General features: G+C 41.0%; 1 protein-coding gene across 1 annotated transcript in view; it reads left to right on the top strand.

The window, feature by feature from the left end:
• The window catches only part of THOP1 (thimet oligopeptidase 1), a 499,186-nt gene that overhangs the window by 60,894 nt on the left and 411,194 nt on the right, over positions 1 to 27,098 (top strand). The window contains exons 3-4 of the mRNA XM_044053986.1: positions 10,086 to 10,234; positions 26,008 to 26,115. Coding sequence (XP_043909921.1) covers positions 10,086 to 10,234; positions 26,008 to 26,115 — 257 coding nt within the window. The remainder of the gene's footprint in view (positions 1 to 10,085; positions 10,235 to 26,007; positions 26,116 to 27,098) is intronic.

Raw genomic sequence — 27,098 nt, 5'->3', positions numbered from 1 at the left:
AGTGCAATGGAAAACGTTATTCTACCAGATGAGGGAATTAATGAAAACCTGATTACCTAAAAGAAGTTTGTAGTATTCTGCCAGCATGAGGCTTATAGTGTGGGGCAGCTGTGCTCTCCCAAACATGTGTATCGACCGTTACTTTTGAATTACACCACTTAAACATTTCAGGTAGAGTATCTACTGAGGAGTTGCTTTTATGTGCAGATACTGCATTTGGCTGCCTTTCTTGGCCTAACTCCTATACTTAAGGTTCCGTATCTGAGTTTTTGTCTCTTTCGGCTTTTCCCGGTTAGGGGTCGCCACAGCGGAACTCTGGTCTGCTAATGACTGGCAGTAGATTTTTACGTACTGGCTTGCCGGGCCTAACGCACAACCTTCAGCGAAGGAACGCCCATTCACGCATGTCGCCACACAGACGCTTTGAGAATCGAACGGGCAACGTCTAACTGTGAGGTGACACACACGGTTCCCTATCAGAGTATGTTGATGTATTCATAATTTAGTGAATTTACAAGCTAAAAAAAGTTTATATTTATTTTTTTTTTTTTTCAAAGCTGATTTAGCTTCTTTATTAAAATGGTGTTCTTCACTTATGTGAAGATCATTTTGGTTTCATTTAATCTCTTTCCCGCTAACTTCACCCCACACATCTCAGCTGTACCTAAGTTTATGGAAAGTCTCTGAATTTGGCCTCATTTTTGCCTTATCTCTCTCTAAAGTTTTGATTTTTTTGCTAGTTTACGTTATTGACTTAATGTAGTCCTCAGTCAGACATAAGAGTTTCATACTTATTGCTCAGAAAAATGCATATTGATGTCTCCTGATTCTGGGACTTTGTTCTTCACATTATTTTGTCCAGAAGTCTTGAGAAAGAAATTAAAAAGTAGACTTTATCCCATACCATCTTCCCTTGGAATGTTATTGTTTTGTTTATAAGTTATGACCTCCAAGCTTTGCTTTTTTTATGTATAATAAATATGTGTAAGAAGTCACATAAATGAAGTATATAGCGATACAGTGCAAGGAAGAAGACAAGGATACGGAGCAGGATTCTAATTAAAGAACGTTTCATTGTGTACCTTGTAATGGATAGCTTCAGCAAAAAAAGCTTTATGAGAGGATGTTAGTAATTCTTCACTGAAGTGACTGCATACTGTGCTACCATTTATTTGCATCTCTGGCAGAACTTGATATGTACAATTTTTACATTCTAAATTAAGAGTGCTGGAGTGTATTCTGCATGTTGTTGACTTGACAGCACACACTTACTACTCAGACTGACCGGTCATAGAGATTGGTAAGAGGTCGAAGGATTGGATAAATCCCAGTGTCAACAGTAACCTTTATAAAGGTTGGCCTAACAGGGGCCTTGACATCAAACTTCTGAGATGCCACCTTTCCGATGACTCATTCAGGTAAAGTCTAGTACTTCCGTTTTACTAGCTGTTGAGGTATTACAGCAGGATATGAAGTATACTAGTGCAGTCTTTGGTAATCCGCCTTTTATCTGCACACATTACCATTTTCTCATCTCATACTGGAAATTGTGTGTGTGTCATATATAGTGTGTCTTAACAGTGACGACTTGATAAAGGGGCTTAAGATATATTTCAATCATAGGATGTAGACATTTCTGACACTGTTGTAAATACACTGTCAACCGTTTGTCACCATGCTGTGTGCATTATCAGTCACTTGGTGTAACCAATCCCAGTAAGTCGACACCCTTTCACACTTGAAGGAAAGTATGAATATTTAGATTATGGGTTTTCCAAAGATTCTTTTATTGCCCCCAGCAGCCGCCTTGGATTTACCCAACCCTTAAAAACAAAAAAAAAAACAAACAAAAAACAAGCTTTTTTAGAATAAAAATCGGCCCCAGCTAGCCAATTTGAATATGGCATTACCTGCAAAATGGACTCCATTCTAAATATCTGTAGTAAATAAAAATAAGCTAGGAAAAATAACTGAGCTGTAAAACCTGAGCTATTATAATAAAATCTTCACAGCACTGCTAAAACGGTGTGCACTTTGAGTAAAACTTACTTTAGAGCTAAAACAGAAAAGCACCACCAAGATAATAGCTCATTCATAAAAACGTATATAAATCAGTGTTTAGTAGATAACATATGTAGGTTAAGTAATTGCAGGTGTAACCCTTTGAATGCATGGGAAACAGTAATTCAAAGTAAGGAAGGAGAAGGTGGGAAACAGTAATTCAAAGTAAGGAAGGAGAAGGTGGACAAAGTGAAGAAGAATAAGTGCCTTCTTGAGTATAACAAAGCAGAGCACACACATTGTTGTAAAGATAAACGCTATAATCCTGATGTCATCCATTAAAACAGTTAAATATATAGCAACTAACTTATTTAATCTAAGAAATGATTACCAAATAAACCTTTTCTGTAATTTGTAAAAAAAAAAAAAAAATATATATATATATATATATATATATATATATATATATATATATATATATATCAATGTTGTCTGATGCTCGGCAGTGATGAAAAATGTACCCCATACCATAAATCACATAAACAAAATTGCATAGATGTGTGCAAATGAAGCATTTTCTGCTGTACCCTGCAACTAAAGAAGACATTCTTGATAAAAGTTAACATATTTTTTAGTTAACGTATGCTGTCCGAGATGTAATAAAATGCGTTAAATCCAGGGCTATATAGATTAGTTGTATATAGCCAATATTCTAAGGCCATTAAACCAGCTAATTGATTGTGTCTCTGTTTTTTTTTGCATTCTACCTGGTTTACACCCCTTGTGCTGTCTCCCTCCCCCAATACAAAGTCTATATTAGAATCCTGCTGAGCATGGATCCATCTTTAAATTTCTAGTCTCCCACCAGGACACAAGTGCTCTTCAGCAATTACATTCTGCTTGCTGGTAAGCCGTTAGACCTCAGGAATTTGTTTTAAATGTGTTCAGATATGTAAAGTAATACTTTTTTCTCTTGTCTTGGTTCGCTCTGCCACGCTCCATTCACCCTCGCTCACGCTTGGGCTCTCTCCGCTCCCCTGCCCCCACTACCTCTACATTTATAGTAATCACAGCCACACCCACAGCTCACCCTCACATCACCTCCACCAATCACAGCTCCTCAAGTCATATCACATTATACCACACGAACTTGCTCCACACAAAATACTCCCAATCACTCTCCTTCCCACTAGGCATTTTTTATATCGCCCACACTACTTCCCCATTCACATATAGTGCATCCCTATAATTCCTATTCAGACCCCCCGCCTAGAAACAACTTAAACTTTATAACCATGACCATCACACAACAAAGTCTAGTCTGTCTTCTCATAATTCTTTACAACACCACAAGTTATCACTCTAGCAATATCCCTAAACTTAGTAGCACAATACTGCATTATGCACTCTCGTATACAGACACCACACATTATAATAATATCTGCCCACAGTTATTCAAGAACTACATAACGGACCAATTCAGAACTAAACACATAAGCTCTCATTCCTACTCCAAAAAAACACAATACTTTCTCACACTCCTCACCAAACTTCAACATCTGTACAACCATTTTAACTCCAGGCTCACCATAAGTTGGGATATCCACCCCAACCCAGGCCCAAATCCATCCTTTCCAACACAAACTGCTCCAACACAAATGTCAGAACATAACACCCTCACTTTCTTCATCCCTGGGCAAATCAACAACAGCAGTAAAACCAACCATCTTTTAATGCTAAATATTAATATTAGAAGTATCAAAAATAAAATACCTGAACTCCAGGCCACAATAGAACACTACTCCCCAGACATAGTTACTTTAACAGAAACCTGGCTAAATAAAAACATAGCTAACTCAGAAGTTCTCCCTACCGGCTACAATATCATTAGACAAGGCAGACCACTTCGTAAAGGGGGTGGAACTGCCTTACTGTACAAGTCCAACTTAACTGTCAATTACCAAACTCCTACCCCTCCCCCAATAATTGGGACATGCTTATCTCACAACTTCAACTTCACCCGTAAAAGGTCATCACCACAGTTGTGATTTATATTCCACCTGGTAATACACCTGCTAGCCTTGAAGACTTCTTATCCTGGTGTTCTTCCACATACTCACAAGAAACCCTTATTCTAGGGGATTTCAACCTAGACTGGTTCACCTGTATATCAGAACCACCAAGTGATCTAATAAATCTCCATGGCTACCAGCAACTAGTCCAAATTCCAACTAGATGTGATAAAAAATCTAAAAGGGAATCCATCCTTGACTGGGTCCTAACTAACCACCCCACATTGTACCCTCACACAGGCAGTCTCCTAGACACCTTAAGTGTCCACAATATAATATACTTTATACATAGTAGAACGTGCATATGCAAAACCACTAACTATATAGCCACTAGAAACACAAAAAAATTCTCTCCTGAGGTCCTCAACACTTTCTGTGACTGGACCCCCCTAAAAACCCTCCAACTTGACCAGGCTGTAGCATATTTCAACAAAACATTTCTACAACACCTAGACACTGTCACTCCATTGCGGAAAATCAAGGTTAGAACCTCTACAAACCCCTGGCTCAGTAAAGAAACCAAACACATCCTCAAGTCCAGAGATACTGCCTGGCTTTACTATCAAAAAAGCAAAGAAACACAAAGCCTAACTAAGTACCAAGAACTGCGCAACCGTGCAAAAAAATGCATTAGGCTGGACAAATAAAATCTTGCTACACAACATTACAAACTAAACACCAACACAACCCGCAAAAATTTTGGAAAAATGTAAACCAGCTACTAAAATCCACGCAAAAGGCTATCCCCAAACCAACCACCCCTGACACTAAAGTTCCCATCGAAACACAATTCAACTCCCACTTTGTGAACTCAATTCTATCCTTAGTATCACAGGACAGTTCCTTCCTCACTATCCCCCCCAACACAAATAACACTAATACAAGCTTTACCCTCAAAACAGTTTCCACCACTTCAATCAAAAGCATGCTGTCCAAACTAAAAACCTCATCAACAGCAGCCGGCCTACTCCCCAGCCATTTCTTGAAACTCACAGCAGATGCTATTGCTATCCCAGTCTCCACTCTCATAAACAGATCAATTGTTGAAAACTATGTCCTCAAACTCTGGAAAATATCCTGTGTTACACCCATATATAAAGGCGGGACCTCCACTGAAATTAATAACTACAGATCCATTGCTTTACCCCCCCCCCCCCGGCCAGAATCCTAGGAAAATGCATCCATACCCAGATGCTGAACTATCTCCTAGACCGCAACATCCTGTCACCTACTCAGCATGGTTTCAGACCTTCCCATAGTACCACTACAGCCCTTCTCTGCTTCACAGACACAGTAAACTGTCTCAAAAATGAAGGCCTACAAGTGTCAACTGTTTTGGATATGTCCAAAGCATTTGACACAGTCTCCCACCAAATCCTGCTAAACAAACTAAACCAATATCATCTATCAAATTCCACTCTTACCTGGTTCCAAAGCTACTTAACTGACCGGTACCAAGCTTTGAAATGTGAAAATTCTCTCTCTCTCTCTCTCCTCAGCTGCCCAAAACTATAGGAGTCCCACAGGGTTCTGTCTTAGGACCACTACTATTCAAAGTCTTCACAAATGACCTCCATACCTCCACACAGCATGAATCTATAATTCATTATGCAGATGACACTTCCTTGATCTGTGCTGCACAAAACATTCCCACCCTCCTGCAAACAACTAAACTAGCATTCCCTGACATTGAAAACTGCCTTACCAAAGCCCAACTTATCCTCAGTCCAAAGAAAACTCAGCTTATGATTATAACCAGTTCTAACAAAAACACTAACAGTCAATTCACTATCTACTCCACAAATGCTACTCCAATTGCTCCAGTGGCACATGCTAAGCTATTGGGAATAACCATGGACTCCCACCTAAAATTTAATAGTCATCTCAACTTAACTATTAAAAAAGTACATGCCAAACTGGGGTCACTCTACCATATCAAACCATTTCTTACCAACAACACAAGATCAGCCATTGCTCACTCCCAACTTCTATCCACCCTACTCTATGCATCTCCCATTCTGACTAATCTCAACAAAACTGAACTAAGCAAAATGGAAGCCTGCTATAACAGAATTGCCTGCTTTGCTGCAAATTGCTCATATAGAACTCCTCACTGTACTGCTTTGAGACAGCTCCACTGGCTTGAACTGCCCAACCTCCTAACCTACAATCAGCTCTGCCTCTGTCATTCTATCTATTACCTCCCCAGTAAGTGTCCTGCCCTCAAAAAACCTAGTACGACATCACTCAGCCAAAAGGCCTCTTAGATCATCAAGCAAACTACTACTAGAAGTCCTCAACAGCTCCAGTAGCTTTGGAGATGCACTATATAGTAGTTCAGTGGCTAAAAAATGTAACTCTATCCCTACTAGCATTCAAAACACATCATCCAAAGCCTCCTTTAAAGACCTCATCAGGCAACATCTCAAGCAAAGTTGGCAGTGCCATGATTGCTCCCCAGGCTAGTGAAAGCGGATAATGTATACATACAAAATCTAGAGCACTTGATAATAGTTTTCAATCTTACAAGCACTGGCTAATCTACATTGTATGTACTGTACATGTGTACTATGTATGTATTCTACCTATGTTCCAAATTTCAGCTGTACACCACAAATCTATTAAATACCTTTATTTTTAAAATAAATTTTTTTTTGTTCTCTCCACTGTAACTGTTTATGTGCCGCATACCACTGTAAAAACATGTCTCTTGTAATTTGTGTGTATACTGATCGTGTCTAAATAACTAAATGTGTCTAATTTCTCTTTGTGGAGCTTTTCTCCCCAGGCCTCTGCTGAAAAAGGGCCTTTTCGGCTCAGTCAGACACCACCCGGTTAACAAATGTAAAATAAATAATTGAGTTATATTGGTATGCAAAGATTTTTACATCCAGTATGGCTATAAACCAAGTGTAAAGATATAAATAAGTTGAGTAATGCCTTGAATTCTGGATGTGAGAAAACTTGGCAATAGCTTTAAATAAATCGGATCTTCAGATAATGGTTCTGTTAGAGAACTATAACAAGGTACAGTAGGTATGTCTGATGGATGAAAAGGGTCCTTGTGTGTTTTAGGCAATATATAAAATGCATTTTAGGATCCTTAACAATTAATTCTAAAGCCACAGTTTACTAATACATTCTTCCACAGCTAGATTAAAAAAAAGATTTAATTTCTGTCTTGATAGGATCCAAGACCATTTCTGGTAAAACCTACCATCAGATAACTGTGTGATAAAGCTTCCTTTATAGGAATACCAAATTAAGACTACGCCCCTTTGTCAGTCATTTTTATAACCGTATGCATGCATTTCACCATAAGATAATTAAAATTGAAATGTAAACCTTTTTATATTGATTTTCAAATGTAGGCATGGACTTATAAATTGGGTTGAAACTAGAAGGCCTAAACGTAAAACCAACATCCTGATCCACTGTGCTAGCTTATGAAAAAAAAAAATTTAATTTATTTTTGAGGGAAAAGACTTCAGTAACATTAACCAGTTTTGATACCGGAGAGGCTAAAATAAAATGAAATTAAGCAATGGTTTTTCATAGTCGGATATGTCAAACGAAAAAAATATTGTGTCAAATCATTCAGAGTTGCATTTGACTGATTATCAATTGTTGCAATTTTTCAATGTGCCCCTGTCTTCTCCTATATTATCAGCCTGACCTCATATATTTCTTAAAGAACCATTGCCATTTTTTGGGGAACAGAGATGAAGGTGGAAAATCAGCATCTGTATAAGAAGCAGAAGAGGTATCCTCAGTGATGGCTTAATTATTAACTTACAAGTTTAAGAGACTTAAATGATTGCAAAAATAAGTAATTTACATGGAAGGACCATAAGAAAGCTGTGTGTTTTGCTAAGAACACTGAGACTAATAAACCATTGCTTTTTTATGTTTTTGCAGGGTTGAAATCCCCTTGCACCCCCATACCCCCCCTTTTAAATTTATAAATTCCAACTCTGAGATTGCACTACAGAGAGGAAAACTGTGGTAAATGTCCTGATCCTCACTGTATCGCGGTCTCCATTCAAAAAAGTGCTCAAAAACTCGACCATATGGAGTTTTGGAGTTGAGAGTTTCTGAAATTTGGATCAACTGATAGGTGTGTGTGTGTGTGTGTGTGTGTGTGTGTGTGTGTGTGTGTGTGTGTGTGTGTGTGTGTGTGCTCTGTATAGAGCATATGCTCCATAGAAACTGTAGTTTATTGCCCACTCTAGCTATGGATTCGTTGCATTTTAAGTTTTTTATTTACTTTTTACATTCTGTATCAGTTTGGGCCTTTGCTGTGTTCTCTGGTTTCCTTCCATGTTCCAAAGCCAATATTATAAGCGAGTTAAAAATCTTTCAGATTGCATCTAGGTGTGAATGCTGTTCATGCGTGTTTTTATGCATCATGTAATGTGCTGGCATCCCATCTAGCGTTGTTATTGCAGCTTTGTGCTCCGTAAGTACTGGATTAGTCTTTGCTTTACCTTGAACCTGAAATGGATTAATCCGGCAGTCTCTGGACAAATGAATACATATTAACAGTATTGTTGTCTTGCCAGTGAACCCGGCTCATAATTCTTGTTGCATGTGATTTCACAGTTTGGTTTCATTGTTTTGTGTTGGTTTTACCTAGGTAGTCCAGTTTTTGTACATGTCCCAAACATACTGTAGATGAATTGGCAATACTCCAAATGTCTTACAGGTATGAGTAATGTGTCTCTGTATGTCCTGTCATGGGTGGTGATGAGTTTCTGTACCTTGTGGTCACTGTGTACCAAGATGAGCTCTTCTGTAGCCACCCCAAAAAGGCTTATGTGGGTAATTGGAGAATGAGTGAATATTAATTTTACTTGTATTGTCCTGCAACTGGCCCAAGTTATGACTGCAAAGGGAGTCTTTTGTCCATTTCACTTACTAGTTATCAAAACAAATAAATAACCCATTAATACATTCCTTCCCAACATCTGCTTATACTCTCTTCCACCCCCCTTCTCATTCTCCCCTGTTCCATCATATTGGTAATGTGTCACAAGCCTGCATAAGAGGAGAGGCTGCGGGCAGTTCTGCTTCAGCCGCTGTTCTGATATAACTAAAGGAAGCTGTGATAGTGATGTAAAATGCTTGTTTCTCCTTGGATGGCTTTATTTGTTCTGGAGTAAAAAGTTTAAAATTAAAGAACTATGAATTATGGTATGACATTCTCTTCAAAATTAGACTTGTCTGTAGTTTTGCTGTATATGTGTTACTCTTGCTGTGCTATTTTTAGTTGAATAAAGAGCCAGAGGGTTTTATGGGACCCCTGTTAGTGGATATAGATTATTTTCAAACTCTGTTTTGCTTCTTCTGCTCTACAGACTTTTGATTTGACTTTACTATTCTTGTCTTCCAGCTTTTACTGAATAGACTTATTGTATGCTTTGTCCACTTCCTAATATCCAAGTTTCCATTCCAATTCTGTAACTTTTTTTTTTTTGGGGGGGGGGGGGGTGTTGACTCTTTTATCTCTATACCCCATAAGGTTTTGGTGAGCCTATAATCCTTGCCAGACATATATGAGGACAGCCCCCATCTTCTGGGGATTGCCAACTTTTCTTTTTTTCTTGTCATGCTTTCATACTGCAGTTCAGTCCCAGTCAGTATTCTCCATTTCTTTATTTTACCTGTTTAGGTATCCCATAATCACAGTACCAGCACCTGCTGCTGTCTTCCTTCATCAGTGGGCGTGAAAAGTACTCTTTAGTGTGCTTCATTATGTTAACATTCACTGAAACCATGGTGGCTGATTTGAGTACAAGTTGTTATAATTCATTCATGAGTGGTATTTGCTGAGTCTGTAGTTTTAATGCAGTATCTGTGCTGCAGAATAAGAGGTAGTGTCCTACAGTAAAGTAGTGAGATAGCAGTTAAATGATATATAGAGAGATGGACTGAAAAACAAATGATGGATTATGGTGTTTAATTGCAGTAGTGTGACATTCCCAGTACAACTTTCTCTTTTGTATTTTCCAGTGTTTAGGAACATGCTGGATTTCCCTCAGCATGTATCTCCTTGTAAAGATGTGCGAAATGCAAGTACAGAGGCGGATAAGAAGCTTTCGGAGTTTGATGTGGAGATGAGTATGAGAGAAGATGTCTACAAACGAATTGTGGCTCTTCAAGTTAGTATGAAGTGAATTTGTGAATGAAACTGTAAACCAGCTTGTATATGCAGGTTTATATCATTTTAACTAATGAATCCAAGGTTTAAAACGATATGGGCTGTGGTTATTTGTAGGTAAAATTGTCTTGCTTTACATAAGTCTCTTAAAGAGATGGTAGCTGTGGGACTGACCTCTTATGTTTAGATAGTCTAAGCTCATTTACTTTTTGGTGAATCTGTGTGTCTCTCTCTGTGTCTGTCTCTCTCTGTGTGTGTCTGACTGTCTGTGTCTGTGATTCCTGTACAATAATTTTCCTTTTTTGTTTTTATTATATACATATGTACGTGTATTCCTTAACATTTTGGACATATGATAAATGATTAAATCATGAATATTTTATATGTTAATTGACTGACCATACATATGGTTGCCTGTGACATAGCAAACATTACACTAAAAACACCATTACCTGAAAACTTGCAGTTCAAAAAAGGAAGCAAATTTTCTCTTCTGATCTGCAAGTCATAGCCCTACCAAACATTAGGTCAAATTTATTTGGGTAGTGTTAGTGTTATGGAAAGGATTTTTTTTTTAATGGTAAGGTAGTGCCGCAACAAGTTGCTTCTTAAGGGTCTGGGGCAAGGGGGTCCTTTTGTTTCCCCCTTGAAGGCTTCCTCTTCCAAACCCGAAGAGGAAGACCCCTTCTTCTTTTCCAGTTCCCGCCAAGAAGCTGTGGATGTCAGATCCTAAGTCACCGGATCCAATCCCAGCCTGCTCTGCCTTGGATCCGAGGTCTTTGGCCCAAGAGGAGTAGAGCTTTCAGTCAGATCCAGCTCCTTTACAGATCAGAGGCCCTCAGATCTGACCAAGGTAGGGCTGGCCCCAGATCCGACTGGTTTGTGGCATCCAGCCACTGACCCAGTTAGGCCTTTGGATCCGACAGGTTCGTTGGATCTGGTCACAATCCTGGAGGAGCCTGCAGTCCCTTCCATGTCCAAAGACCACACTCTGCTCCAAGACATCAGATCCATTCCCCGGAGCCTGGCAGTAGGTCAGGGACGTCTTCTTCCAAGTTTACTGACTCCTCTTCCTCCTCTAGATCGTCAAGGAGTCCTATGCCCTCCAACATGGACAGGATGAGGAGTTTTCTCAAAGCCCAGATAGAGCTGGGTCTCCTGGCTTTTCCTGCCTATCTGGCAAGGGGAGCCTCTTCCTCACCAGCTTCTCGTTCTCCTCATTTAACCACATTGAGTTTGAATTCCAGGGACCAGGAAGTTTGCAGCCAGATTCCAGCAAGTCTGAGCATTCCCCCTTTCTTGTCCTTGCTGGGGTCCCTGGCTTATTCTGGTCCTCCACTTGCAGAGCAATGTGAGCCCCATGCCAGAGTGGTAGACACCGGGGGTGTGTGTGTATGGGGTGGGTGGGGGGATGGGGGGGAGTCTGCTACCATCTTTTCAAACTGATCCCTTCCTGTCGGTGCTTCAGCTTTTGATAGCTCTGGACTGATATTGTCTGGGCGTCGGGGGTGGTTTCCAAATGCATTGCTCCTCTCCGGGAGACTTTGCCCTCGGACATGGGGGACAGGTTCACTTCCAGCCCCTTGGCCTTCTGGGTGGTAGTGCAGACCTTCTCCAGGTCTAGTGTTTCCTCTGCCACACTTCTGGGTCCCTCCCGGCTGCTCTCTGTCTTAGCTAGCGAGACCTTTCATCCTGTCCCGGGTCAGCCCTCCTGATCAAGCCTTCAGGGGTTTCTTCCCCTATGTGAGTCCCAGTTTCTTCCAAGTCCTCCCCAGAGTCCCCAGTGAAGGAGTTTCATCTTAAGAGAAATTGCAAGAGGAAGCACTTGGATTCTATCCGTCACCCAGGATACAGACCTCGAGGAAGGAGATGGGTCCTCAGTTCTCCGCCCAATGATGTCTCCTTTGGAGACATCCTTGCCCTCCTAAAAGTAAAATGCAGATGGTCACCCCAACCCCTGTCTTCAGAGGAGTCCGTATTTCTGAAGGATTTCGGGACAGGCCCGTCTACCCCTGGGTGCCCCCCCCCCCACTGATGAATTAGTACATCCGATTGCCAGCAGAGCCTGGAAGGAGCTGGACATGGTGGAGCTTGTCCCAAAGATGGCCAACAAATTCTAGATAAAGGGTGTACCAGTCAATGCCATCGTGGTTGCCGTCACCAGAAAGAAGGAGCTAGCAGAGCTTGCACGATCCACCCCCCTTTTTTTTTTTTGGGAAGCTAGTGTATGCCTCAACTACCTTTGCACTGAAGGCTTCTAACTAATTGGCACATTTTATCTGCCTCCAAAGGGATTTGGTTCAAGAGTTCTCCACCTCCCTTGCAGATTTTTTGCCGGCAGAGAACCTCATGCAGGTGTCTCCCAAGTTTGCCACTCTGACCTCTTTGAGGAATTCCTCGATGAGGCTAATAGCAATGCTGTAGAGACTAACTCTTGAGCTGCAGACATGGGCATTGTTTTGCAGCGTCACACCTGGCTACTGTTGTGTGGGTTCACGCAACCCTTTAAGGTGTCCTTTTACTAATGCCCCCTTCGGTGGTTCCACTCTCTCTTTGGACCCTTCATAAAGGACACTTTGACCCATAGTGAGCAGGAAGGGAAGACTCTGTCTGTGGTAGGAATCAAGCTTTCGACCTGCAAGAGGTCCTTCTCGAAGACCCAATGGGGAACCAGAAAGATGTGGTTCCATAAGGCGCAGTCTCCCTTTCAAGATATTCCTAACAAATCCTCTTCCAGAGGCAGTGGGAGAGGTTTCAATGGATGATGACGCCCTTGTGGTGGTGGTGGTGGTGGGGGGGTCCGCAAAATCGGGGCTCCAGGGAACCCTTCTCTGAGCAGCCTTTTCAGCGTTCCTGAAGTGTTTCCTGGCTGCTCTGCCTTGGGGGCAGTTGGGGGCTGCATTTCCCTATACCCACTAGCCTGGGCAGAAATCACTTCCGATCAGTGGGTGTTAAATATTTCCAGGTGCTATTTCATTCCCTTTTTGGATCCCCCTCCAATGAGAAGTTACCTCCCTGATGTTCTACGCAGTCAGAGAGAGTTGGCCTTCAAAGAAGTTCAACAACTTCTTTTAAAAAGAGCCATCCAAGAGGTCCCAGCAGGACAAAGAGGATCCAGTACCTATTCTCGCTTCTTTTTAGTGCCAAAAAAAAAAAAAGACTGGGAACCTATGTCCTATTTTGGATCTCTGTGAGCTCAGTCTTTCGGTCAAGAAATCAAAGTTCTGGATGGGCACTGCTTAGTCCATTCTGTCCCTTTTACTCAGGGATGATTGGATGTGCTCCACAGATTTGCAGGATGCCTACTATCGCATCCAAATAGAGGCATTCCAGGAGACATCTTCACTTCCGGCTAGGAACCAATCATTGTGACTTCAGAGCCCTACCCTTTGGTCTCACCACAGCCCCCTGGGAGTTTTACCAACTGCATTTCAGTGGTAGCGGCTCATCTGCATTTGCAAGGGTTCCAGGTCTTTCCGTACCTCGACGATTGGCTCCTCACGGCACCTTCAAGGCATTGACTGACTCAGGCGATTCAGTATCTTCTTACTCTCTTCAGTCAGCTGTGTGTAACAGTCAGCCTGGCAAAATCCAGTCTCATTCCCACTCAACTTCATAGGAGTTCAGTTGGGCTCCGTGTTGGAGATTGCCACTTTGCCTCTGCACAGAATTCAATGGATACAGGAACAGGTCTCACAGATTTTGAACCTGCCTCATCCCCCAGTTCCCTTAGTTTTTTTGGCTCTCAGTTCCATGGCTTCGGCCATTCTCATTGTCCCTCTGGCCAGGTACCACAGGCAGGTGTTAGCGGTCTAGTGGTCAGCTCGTTTTCATTCTTTGTCTATGACCATAAAACTGATGAAGAAGTGATGGTGTTCATGACAGCATTTTACTGGTTTACCATAAAACTGATGCCTGTGTGCAGACGTCACCTCCAGTGGTGGCCCTTTTCTCTTCCTCCACCTATGGCCACTGTGACCACTGACACTTCCTTCCTGGGGTGGAGTGCATTTTCGGGGAAAGACTGTCCAAGGCATGTGGTCCCCAATAGAGACCAAGTTGCATATAAACGTTTCTAGAGATGAGGGCAGTTATTCTATCATTGCATGTCGTCCAGGACTGCCTCCCTCAAGGGATGATTGCAATCCAGACAGACATGTCTGTTGTCTGGTATGTCAGCAAACAGGGGGGGGGGGGCGCTATTACCCATTGTGCAGAGAGGCCATGAGAGTCTAGGAACGGGTTATGTCCTTATTGCAGTACACACACCTGTGGATTCCAATGTGTTGGCAGACAGGCTCAGCAGATCTATCTTGAGTTCTCATGAATGGGCCCTCAATCCTTCAGTGGCAAATCAGATTTTCTTTGGGGTTGGCCATGCACAACCTTTTTGCCTTTCCTATCGGCCACAAATGCAGCAGGTATTTTGCCCTGATTCCCTCTCGGGGGAGTCTCCAAGGGATGCTCTAGTCCACGATTGGCCTTCGGGTCTCCTCTACTCTTGCTGTCCTGTTCCTTTAATATCCAGGGTTCTACAGAAAGCTCAACACCTGAGGATATTTCTTACCTCATTGCCCCTTTCTGGCCTTGCCAGCAATGGTTCCCCTTCATCAGGTCTCTTCTGAAGTATCCGCCATGGATACTGAATCGCCTTCTGGATCTGATTTCCCACACTTCACAGCTTCCTCTCACAAACCTAGAGACCCTTCGCCTAACCGCTTGGTTTTTCCAGCTCCAGTGATACAGTCCAGGCTACAGTCACCCATCAAATGCCACATTTTGGCCTCCCAAAAACCCTCGATCAAGAAAATCTACAGCAGTAAATGGAAAAGGTTTCCATCTGGGCCAGGAGCAGGAATCTGGATCCTTTTTCTGCCTCCGCCTCCGACATGCTTTTGTTCTTGTCCTCCCTTTTCCAAGAAGGAGCAAGTTTTTCCACTATTAAGCTTCAGTTGGCTGCAATTTCTAATTTTCACGAGAGCTCTGAACCCACCTTTTCATCTAGGCTTTGAAAGGCATTTGTGAAAGGGGTCTTCCTGCTTTTGTCCTCCATTTAAGGACCCTTCACCTCCTTGGGACCTCACATTAGTTCTGCAGTCTCTGACTAGGAGCCCTTTTGAAACTGCCAGTTCCTGTGATCTCAAGTTTCTATCTTGGAAAACTACCTTTCTGGTCACTATCACTTCAGCTAGAAAAATTTCAGAATTGCAAGCTCTTTCCATTACTCCTCCTTATATGACCTTTCACAAGGACAGAGTCTCTCGGAGAGTGATTCCCTCCTTCTTACCCAAAGTTGCTTCTGAGTCAACACTTAATAAATGCATTCAGCTTCCAATATTTTTCCTTAACTACTCCAAAAGAGGGGAGTATACCCTTCATACCTTGGATGTTCACAGACTGCTTTGGTTCTACTTGCATAGGTCTAAGGATTTTCGTAAGGCAAAGCAGCTTTTCATGGCCTTCTCTGATGACAGGTGTGGCCTTCCAGTCTGCAAGGTCACTATTTCTAAATGGATTTCTAGCGGCATCTCTGGTCTACAATCTGAATCACCTGGAGGTTCCAGGCCTATAAGCGACCAATCTACTAGGTCTGTAGCCACTTCTTCAGCTTTTGTAGCAAGGCTTTCTATGGGTGATATCTTTGTTGCTGCCTTTTGGATAATCCTTGTATCTTCATATCCCATTACAAACTGTATCTGTTTTGTAGGAATAGGGCTTCTTTTGGCTCACCAGTGCTCTGGCATGTCCTTCCTTGAGACCTCTCAGAATGTATGGTAGCTGGACATGGATAATGTCAGATAGAGTTATGTACTTGGAATCTGTGTTATCCTATGTCTTCATTCCTCACATTTCCCACCCATCATTCCCCTTCTGGTTTGCTCACGGAGGAAGTTGGAGTGGGTCTCTCTCTGTGTCTCTCTCTCTCTCTCTCTCTCTCTCTCTCTCTCTAGCTTGGTAGGAATAGCTCAGGAGAATGGTGGCAAACTCAGTCTGGGGATTAAGGAGCAGTGGGGCATTATGGGAGCGGGAGGAGCCAGAGCCTTGGATCCGTGTGTTGAATATTGCCGACTTGGATCCGATATTGGATCCAAGACCCTGTGGTGATGAATGAAGACACAGGATAACACAGATCCCAAGTTATGGTAAGTACATGACTCTTTCCTACAAATTCCATTTATTTTTGTTATTGCTTCTCCCCTTTTCTAAAGATCCCACTTCCAGTTCTTTAAGCTCTTTTGCAATGCCAAGTACTCCCAAATCAAAATCAGCTGTATTTGATTTCCATTTTCAGATAACTGCTAGATTTGGTTTTGTTTTCAATTTCTTTCTTGGTTATTTTGAGCTCTTATGTAGTTGATACTGGAGTTCTATCATACAGGTTTGTTCTTAAGTTTTGCAATATATTTATGTCTTATGGGGACTGAGACCTCAGTGCTAGCTGGAGGTGGGCATAGAATTTATCCATGACAATTGCACTGTGTAAAGCAGTGTCCAGTAGGCAAGGAGAGTATTCTTATTTCATTAGGTTATTGTTTAGCTGGAGTAGATTTGCCTTGAAATAGTGTCAGAAGGTTTCGTGATTTTTAAGGTAACTTGTGTCTTGCATGTAGAGCAAATGTTAGTGCGCAATTGTCAGATATGACCATTGATTTGATAACCTCAATGTTTCCTCCCCAAAAGGATCTTGGTACCCTTAGTTACTCTGACTAAAAGCTCTGTCGCTATTGTCATTGTCATAATGGCTCCTGAGGGGTGATTTCTGTTTAGATTTCAAAGCTATGACTGACCCAGCACTCTTTGCTTTATAAATTCTACTTGGGTGAAGGAGTTCAAACCCCCATTCTAGAGATTTAAGCCTACACTATCACATTAACAAGACCAGCTGGCATGACAGATACTTATCCCAATTTATACTGTTTTTGGCGTAGGCTACCTGTGCTCATCTAGCATCGTACTTCCCTAGCAAACTTTTACAACCAGTCTGGGCAACTGGATGGATGATTGCAAATTTTCACCCAGAATACGTGGAGTAAGTCTGCTTAATGGGGGTGCAGTGTTAATTTCCCACCAGTACTGGGTGATGCAGCTGAGGTTTTTGATGGTCTCTTTTGGCTGTATGCTTAGTAATAATCTATGAACTGTGGGCCCTAAGCATAGAAGGGGCTATATATGTGAGATTCAGGTCTGATGTTTTTGAATCCTGAATTTGGAATAGCTGATTCAAAGTGTTGGCTTTAATGAAACCCAAGATTATCAACACTTAGTTGTTTATGGTGGTGGTGTAGGTTCCCCATTTAATGGAAGGATAGTTGGATTCGCAATTGGATAGTGTTTGGTTTTACAGTGTGGGATATCAGTTTGTTAAAACATAACAGTGTAAAAATCTTCTCTGTGTGGAAGATTTTCAGTCCATATATTTCTAGTTAATCACTGTATGTTAATCAGATCAGACAATAGTAGTAGAAGTAGCGAACGTAAACTCGTCAAGTCAAAAAGTAATAATAGAAAATATATAATTCTACAGCATTACTAAGTATTCGAAAGTAATCCAAGCAAGGCAGGCAGTCTGTTTCCAGTCGAAAATCCTTTATTAAGTACACAGACAACATGTTTGTTAAAACATACCTACATTATCTGCTGGCGTGATAGAGGGGATCCAGTAGTTGGGTACTGTGTGTTTAATAGGTTTTGTTTATCATGTAAAGACTGCGGAAGCGGTCTAGGTCATCATCCTTTTTTTTTAGTCTAGAGGTGAAATGGTTTCTGAGGAATACGGGTACTCACCCCATCAACCACAATGTCTGTTTTGGCATTGGGCCTTAAGGAGTAGTAGGCATTAAAACGCTGCACTGTGAGGCTACTTTAGCTGTATTGAAACCATGTTTTGATAACTACACGTATGTCAATATTTTCAACAATCAGGAATTCCTTAAGGAGTGAATAATTTTGTTTAGTCCTCCATCACTGAGCAGCCCTTCTTTTATAAGATTTTGATTATTTTCAGCTGTTGGGTAATTTCGGACCTGTAAACTGTGAGCTCTGAGCATGGGGGGGCTATATTCCCAAGAAACGGGGCTAATAGTTTTGAGACCCTCATTAGAATTTGGAATAGTTTGGTCTAAACAGCGAGATTGACCTTGCCTGAAAAGGGTACTGTGGAGGAAGAAAAAGCTTTAGCAAGTATGCAGAAGCTGTTTGAAAAGAAATTTGGACCATCCCTAGCAAAATAGCCTGGGTTGTCTGCCATCTTATCTCAGGCTGACATATATTGAATCTCCCTAGAATCACACCAGTAGTTAAGCCAGTAATTTGTCAGTTACTTTTTTTGTCTGTATTGCAACATAATTTGTGGCACTGATAGGATACTACTTAATACTCATTTCACTCCCTTTCTAGGTACATATTCTGAAAGCTCCAACATGCCCCTCTTCATACGATTCAAGGAGGTGCTTCTCAAGTCTTTCACTCCTACATAAGCAGTGATTGGGTGATACATGTACCTGGGGTAATGGGATTTGAAGATTTTACTGACATTACGTATCCTGGCACCTGATAGACAACTAACCATTGCCCTGTCTTTCCTCAGTCTAGTAAATGGCGTATCTGTGTGTCTAACTACTGAGTCACCTATAACCAGGATGTTGCAGATGAGTTAACTTAGTTTTGCTGCTTTAGGAGCTTCTGTGTGCTAATTATGTAATCCCTGTCAGTGCCTATATTTCCTTTAGTGTCAGTGCAAGCTGTAGGTTTGATACAAGTTATTGATGCTGAATTGCATCCAGGAAGTACTTTTTAGGGCTTTGGCTGATTCCTAGTTTCAGGAGTCCTTGAAGGCATTGGTTAAGATTTTTAATGGCATTAGCATAAGACAGCTTAGAGTTTGTAGTCTTGGATGTTGGATAATGCATGTAAGTTATTGTTAAGTTCACTATATGTAGCTGGAGAAGAGAGGGATGCCTTCACTTGAGTTAAGTATTTACTCCTCTCTAGAGCCCTTTGGGTTTATCAGTGAACATAAGCAGTTCATACATTGCCTAAGGACTTCATGTTCTGTAAGGCTGGCAAAAGGTAGGGGATTGTGTGTAGACTCCCATGATGATCACTGCTGCTAGATTTAAAGTATGTGAGGATTTAAAGGATGTGTGGGGAAATATTACAGTTATAGAAGTTAGTTGGACTGGTTTTATGGTCATTGTAAGCTTGAGCTGCTCATTGCAGGCTGTGCAGATCAGCACAGCACACTCAGGAGCGGCCTTAGGTCAACTGGTGCCCTAGGCAAAAGGGCTCCATGGCGCCCCCCACCACACCACCCGGTGCCCCCATCCTGGTCTACCTACACCAAATAAACATTGAAAAAGCGCCCCTGCTAGAGCGGCGCCCTAGGCGGCCGCCTAGTTGGCCTATGCCTAAGGCCGGCTATGAGCACACTGGAAACTTGTGCAGCTTGCAGCAAGCAGTTTAGGTAAAGCAGAAATGGGTAAGTAACTCACTGATGTTTTAAGAAGTTATCCTTCTTGTAGTAGAAGACTAGAGTTTTATTTGCCCTTGCTACCTGCTATGGAAGTACAACTACTGCAGTGCTGTGCTTGGCTCAGTTCTACACAGTAAATATTGTGCAGAAAACAAGAACTAAATGAAAATTACGTGAAAAATTAAGCCCAGGCACAGTAAACCACCCTGGAGCTTAGGAATTGGTCTAACGCCTCAAATTGCAGCTGATTCTAAGATGTTTTCTATCCCTGGCCAAGTAGATGTATTCAAGGCAGTTATTTAAATAGAAATAAAAATGCATAAAAACAAAATAGAACAACTCAAAATGATTTAAGTGCAACCAGCTCTGATGGGCAGTGTTTGCTGAAAATGAGTGAAATGATACAACAAAAATGTAAAGGCAATGCTAAAACAGGTGGAATAGCTAGGCACCTTGAGAGCTACCAAAAAATAAAAATACTTTCATAGCTTTTTTTTCTCTCTCCATTGCAGGTGCAGCAGCTAGTTAAATGGTGAGGGGCACATGGCTCAGTTATCTGCAGTCATGTACATGTATACACCTGCATAAGTATTTATTTAATTTTTGTGTATTTTGTCTATAATATATGTAAACATACACTCAGGTGCTTGTGTGTATATATGCTAAATAGTTGTAACACCAGCTTCATTGCTGGTTAGAAAATATGGTGGTGTTTGCTGTGCTAAGCTGTTGTGAATGCATGTTATTACACAGTCGCAGCTCTCAGCCTGAATGTGTTTTTTTTTTGGCAAACTTGTGCTCATTGAGTTCCAAGTGCAGGATCTTTACTGTGGGCATCCAAATGACACTTCTGTAGTGGGACTGCATCAAACCAGGCATGGCACGGTCTGATTCAGTCACTGCTTCCCATTCCACCAATGTTTTGATATATGAGCAGTAAGTCACACCCTGATCTTTGTCTTGGGCATGCTGTTGGATAAAACTTGAGTAATCCGAGCCAGCTGCAAAGTTCATATTCCTATGTAACATTTTTTTTACCTTTGTTGTGCTTTCATCATTTCAGCATACCTTACACCAAAGTCTTCCATTATTGGTTGGCCTTGAAAGAGTGAGTCTGTTTTAATCCCCTAAGAAGGAAGTAAAAATATGGAAGTGTTGTGTGTGGTGTGAATAACTAACTTGGGACTGACCCTGTTTTTGATCGGGTCTATATTAGAAGACTGAAGACTCATTCTTTTGAATGCGTCTTGGTCAAACTGAAAAGGCTGAAAACGCAAAATATTAAGGCGGCTGTTAAGTGAATTCTTTCCCTGGGAAAGAATTTCCTTGGCCGCTTCGGTACTTTGCCATTTTCGGCACTGTAGTGCAGTCTCTGAGTTTGTATATTTAAGTAGGGGGGTCAAAGCCCCCCCCCAACCAGTTAATGTAATGCTTGTACATTTTTTTTGTTGGAACAGCAATTGTTTTCCCTTGGGGAAAAATTGTTCTGACACTTCGATGTAAGCTTTCGCTTACATAGGGTTGATTAAACACTGTTGATTTTAATTTTTTTAAGCATTCAGTGATTTAATATAGACCCTTTTGATCGACCCGTTTTCAGTTAGATAAACATTAGAAATGATTTAGGGAAGTAGGATTATAGGCTATGTTTTTGTTGGCTTTCATTTGTTAGGGTCACATGATTTTGACTGATGGTTGCTGAAGTTGGAAGCTGGAGGTGACCATTTTTCATGCTGTAGCTTGACCTACATTTTGAGCTTTAATGTTTAGTTTGGTGCTGCTTAGAGACGGAGCAAGACAGGTGTTAACCTTGTTTAACTGTAATCTGTTTTTCTGAAGTACAGCAACCTCTGAGAATAATAAAGGAAGGCGGCAGTGAAAATGTGTGTTCTGTCACATTTACTTGTAATACAGTGGGTATGATGAGTTCTGTGTACATGCTTTATGAGAATATGTATAAATGAGCTGTCACCATTGAGAGCTTTATAGCTGAATTAGCTATGTTAAGGATATGTAGTGGATCCATTTTTAGTTTAGTATCTGTGTAATCGCATTTTAGTTGCACCTTTCCCTTTGCAGTTTACTGCTTTTTTATTGCTTACAACTGCCAAGTAAAATTGTATTTATGCATATTTAGACTGTGTGTATGTGTGTGTTTTCTTGGTTATTAATCGAGGCTACTTTGTTGCTACCATAGTTGCACTGGCTGTAGTAAAACCATTTAGTAATTTGTACTTTCTGAATGAGATTGAAGACTTAATTTAGTAGTTGCCAGGTGGTTACACACTGTTTAAGGTAACCTCTGATGCCGGAGGTACACAGGAACAGGGTACTGTTACTTTTTAGTGACCATGCCTGCTTTGAGTTTTTGCCAACACATTCAATCTCAGAATGAAATTAAAGCCCATTGGCAGCCTGGTGGATGCACAGTGTTCAGCGAAACCTGGAAAGTGCTTGAGGTGCACAGTAACCATTTGAATGTAAAAAAAAAATAATTTATTGTGAGTTTGTAGAACTTGTGCGTGAGAGAAACTGATTGCAGCATCTATTTTGGAAATTGTGAAGCGGAGCTGGTATCCCAGCCATCAGTTTTAGTGAGTGGGATGGATTATTTGGTTTGGAGCCACACTTATGTATGCAGGTGAAAGACAGCATATTGTTATTTTCTTGAGCGAGTGAGTGTGCATGTGGTCTTAAAAGGGAGTAGTGTTCTCACAGTTGTCAGATTGTCATTGTCAGTGTTGGGGTGAAAAGTTACTTGCAGGTGGTTTGCTTATCACTTGCTGACTGGGTTAGTTTACAGGAGCTTGCAAAGCAGGCAACATTGTTGGGTGTTGTGGGTAAATTAAGGCCATGATGTCTCTGTATAGATGACGGCTAGTAAAAGATTTGGTGAAAATGTCATTTAAGGTATTTGCTTGTAGTCTTATTTCATATATTCAGCATTGATGATGACCACTGGCTGCCACATATAAGTTACTGTAATGTAATTCTAACTCTTGCCCACCACACAAACCGTTTTCTTTTTCTGGTTAATATGCACTTCTACTTTTTTATAGGTGCCATTAGAACAGTGTTCCAGTTTGTCATGTGTCAGTCTAGTGGTCTCACTGCACTTTTACTTACCATGGTATGTGGTGCCTTCATTGTTGTACTGCACTGTCCTCCCAGTCGTACCAATTATATGTGGACATGTTTTGAGTAATAAACTTTGAAGTACTGTTTTTTTTTTTCTTCCTATGATGACATCACCAAAAGTTAAATGAACATTACCCTCTGTGTTCCATTAAACCACTGATGAAAAATAAGCCAAATAACACAACGACTAAGTCCTCTTGAGTTTACTTTATTTCTCTAGTGCGTTGGCTGTACAAACCATTTGAGAAGGAAGGTGTTCAAAGTTTTAAATAAAATGAAGTGAAGAGGACTTGAGTTTTCTTTATTTTTCTTGTTTTTGCCCAGTGTGATATCATTGTGGGAATATCATGGGCTGCGTCTGTAGACTATAATGGAGGCCTCATAATTTATGTAAGGGGCCGTCCATTAGTCCATGGACATACCCAGTGCTATCCCTACAGTAATGTCGGAGGAATGCAAGGTACTTATGTGGGTGCATGTATGTTTAATATTAAAAAAATTTCGGAAGCTTTTTATTAAAAAATAATAACGAGATAATGTTGCCACTACTGTGAAAACTGCCGTGATGCATTTTTCACCCAAAGGTGCATCGGGGCACCTTTTTTTTTTTTTTTTTTTTTTTTTTTAATGGCTTAGTCTGAATTTGTTGCAGAACTTTTATCCATAATGCCTTGTATTTTTTAAGTTTTGTTTTTCACAAATGTCAGATGTTACTTTGGTTCTCCTTTATCAGTCTGATTAGTTTATAAGGAAGTGCTGTGCTGGATCATGCCAGCCCCCACCCTCATCACTAGTACACTCTTGACATCTGGTAGCCAGATTTTTGAATAAGTGCACCGCTGACATGGGGGGAGAATACACGTGGAGTCTCATAGCCATATTTCACCATCTTCCTCACACCATTTAGTTCTGTGGTTTCGGCTGCAAGAATATATTTCATGGCACCATCTTCAAGTATGTCTTTTCTCATGGCTTGACTGAAGCCCTTTGTTTATCTGCTCCTGCTTATTCCTTCGGATGACAGCTGTCAGCAGAAAGAACTCCTCCATTATGGAGAGGTAACAACACTGATTTTGTTTTTCCCACCCTCTCCTCCTGTTCTCTCCAAGAAATGTTCAGCCTTGTACTTAACATGATAAAGATGACCACTGTTCATGTTGCTACTTATCTAGCCATTCAGAATGTATTTTTGTTAACAATTCCTTTTAAGTTGTTGCACATTACTTAACTGTTAGACAAGATATGGTTCAAACCCAGAGTCAGAATGTTATATGATTTTACAGTTCAACTCCCCTTTTTAATATGATAAATCTACCCAAGTATTGGTATAGTTTACTTGTATTTTCTCTTTCTTGATGAAATTTAGTACTGTATTATGTACTAGTGACTATATGGTTGTGAAATTTCTAGATTTTTTTTTTCCTTCCAGGTCTACATCTGCTGCCATTTTTCCGCTCACATTCCTGACCTATTTCAGTCTCTTCATTCCTTCACTTCTCTCATTCTTGCTGAATATGAAGAATATACTGCATAGCTGTGTTCCACACTGGGGCTCAACAAGAAGCATTTTGCGTTAGTTCAGCATTTTGCTTTGTTAGCTGAGAGACATTTACTTTAGCTGCATCATGACATAGAGCTACAAATTTCTTACTTTTGGTTGTCTACTCCTGTCTGAAGCACTTTTTCTATCTGAAGCACTTTTTCTATGCAGTTAAGCTTTCCCCAGCCCCACAGTGCTGCATTACATCCCTGCTTGTTAGCCAGTGGTTATCAAGGCTGAGCTCTGTAGGAGTAGCATTTAACCCGATTCCCAATGGATCTGCAAACTAGGTTCACTCTGAAATCTGGCTTATTTGGCAATCATGGTCCTTGAGAAGTGATGCAGTGGTTCTAACTCGCCTGTAACTGGGTCATCAGTTGTGCACTTAACTACTTGATTGGGTGACTGTGCTGATGTCCTCCTTTGGACATTTTAGAAGATGGTCTAGTCTAACTGTCTGTGGCACAGCTGATGAAAGTAGTGGTGTTTGTTGAAATACCATTGGATGATTGTAGGTGATTACCTTTTTTTTGTGTGGGATTGTGCTTAAGGTTGTGAAACAGAAATCACTTAGACATGTTGCAGTTTTGCTTAATTATGTTCATCATTTCCAGTTTATACTGCTTCCTGCTTCTTTGGTATTCCTTTGCCTTTTTTCATGCAGAATTTCTTTTGAGGAGGGGTAGCTTATTTTCTGCATCTGAGTACCTTTCTTTTTGCATCACTGTCCAGGTTTTAATTTTGCAGCCTTGCACGTAGGATAATCCACACTTTGCCTCTTCTCACTCTTCTGTCATCCCAGTGTCTAGCCATTGTGAAAAGCTTCTAGCTGCTTAGCAACAACTGTGTGGTTGAAAGAATCATTTGAAATTGGCAATATCTCCATGAATGTAAGACATTATTTATGTTCTGGAGGCAGCTGTCCATGGTGTGATGTCCTATTCATGAGAAAGATGTTTGTTTATTTTTTTTTATAAGCAAACTACTGGTCTATGGTGAGCATACAAAATTTGGACGAATGGATGGGATCCATCCGATTACCCCAGTTTAGTACCCCCTGTCCCTCAGAGATGGGGGAAATGTAGATGTCCAACATATCCTTGCTTGGCCTGTCTCTGGGTTTTTTGAATGCTAAATGTAAGAGCTAAAAACTGTCATGAGAATGCAAGGCTAAGCTTAAGATCTACATATCAGCAACCTAGTAAATAACTGTGAGTATGTGTTAAGACGTTGTGTGTGGCAGCTGTATTGTTTTCTTATTGAAACAGTCTTCCAAACCCCCCACACACACACACACACACACACGCTGAATGTTTATTTCATGTGTTTGGATCTGTTTCGTTCAGCATTATCTGGTTGTAAGAAATGGTTTTTAATGCAACAAGTCCTTGTTTTCTCTTGAATTAAATAGTTTTGCTTCACCAGTTTTGTATTAACCTACAACTGTAGTGTGAATTTCTATTTTAAGAAATGAGTTGACTCTGCAGGAGGTTTCCTGATGAAATACATGCCTCTGCATACCTAGATGAAAGAGAAATATTCTGGTTAATTCTAATTGCAGTATATGTGGCACATAGTTCTCTTACTGGAAAGAGAATCTTTAATTTTTTTATATCTTTTACAGGCAAAGGTGCAGGCAGATGTCCTCCGTCCAGAAGCAAGGCGATACATGGAAAGGCTAATCAAGCTGGGAAAGAGGAATGGCCTCCACCTGCCTAGGGAGACTCAAGAGGTGTGGAATACTGGGTCAAGGGCAAAGCTATAGATTTTCTGTGTCATTGTGCAGTTTTTATACCTTTTATTGGACATTGATGATGACCCCTCTCCTCACCTGTTATGTGAACTGTAAAATGGGTGTCTGGTCATTAAGCTTTTTGTGAGTGTTTTGTTGTAGGTGCTAATTCCAAATGAAACAAAATACAGTAATATATTTATTTTTCTCCCCATTCACAGTCAGATTTACTAAGTTTAATCTAGGTTATCTAATGAATATTAAATACTTGGTTACTGCTGCTTCCTGGGGCAGTCAGGAATAAAGATGAAACAAAAGGCAAAGATCATAGGAAGCAGACTGCTTCTGTACATGAATGCATTCAGAATAAAGTCATGGTACAGAGAAACCCGAGTATCCGGCATACTGTGATTGGGATTTCTTAACCACAGGCTTTCTGATTTTTGCATTGTCCTACCTTTGAGGTGTTCCCATTGTGGGGGCATCATCATAGTTTCTGTTGCATGGGCAGAGCTACATGTTAATGCATCAGTCTGGGAGTTGTGGCTAATGGGTAATGTGGCAGTGTGCTGTCCCCTGGAAATGTCACTGGTTCCCAATTTGCTTGATTCTCTCTACTACGTAAAATTTTGTTGGAGGAAAAAAATCACCACCGTAAAAATGTGTCAGTCACCATAAAAAACATGTAAGACACCCATCTACTGCTGTGGAAGGACTTGTCATATAGGTTAAGTTCAGCAAAGTTATTGGGATGAGGGTGTGTACTTGTGTGTGTGGTTGTGTATGGAAACATGAATGAAGCTGCATGAATGTGTGCGAGTAGCTGTAGGTCTGGTTGCACTGGGGGGGGGGGGTTGGATAGTTGGGTAGGGTTTGTTGGTGCATGATTGTGGGTGAATGTGATAGTGCTTCAGTCACTGTGATAGACTGTAGGGAGATGTGATGTGTGTGTGTGTGTGTGTGTGTGTGTGTGTGTGTGTGTG

Source organism: Protopterus annectens, chromosome 13.part0, assembly GCF_019279795.1.
Source record: "Protopterus annectens isolate FY-2018-M chromosome 13.part0, PAN1.0, whole genome shotgun sequence".
Classification (NCBI taxonomy): domain Eukaryota; kingdom Metazoa; phylum Chordata; order Ceratodontiformes; family Protopteridae; genus Protopterus; species Protopterus annectens.
Note: the sequence above shows the minus strand (reverse complement) of the source record. Positions and strands in the feature narration are given on the sequence as shown.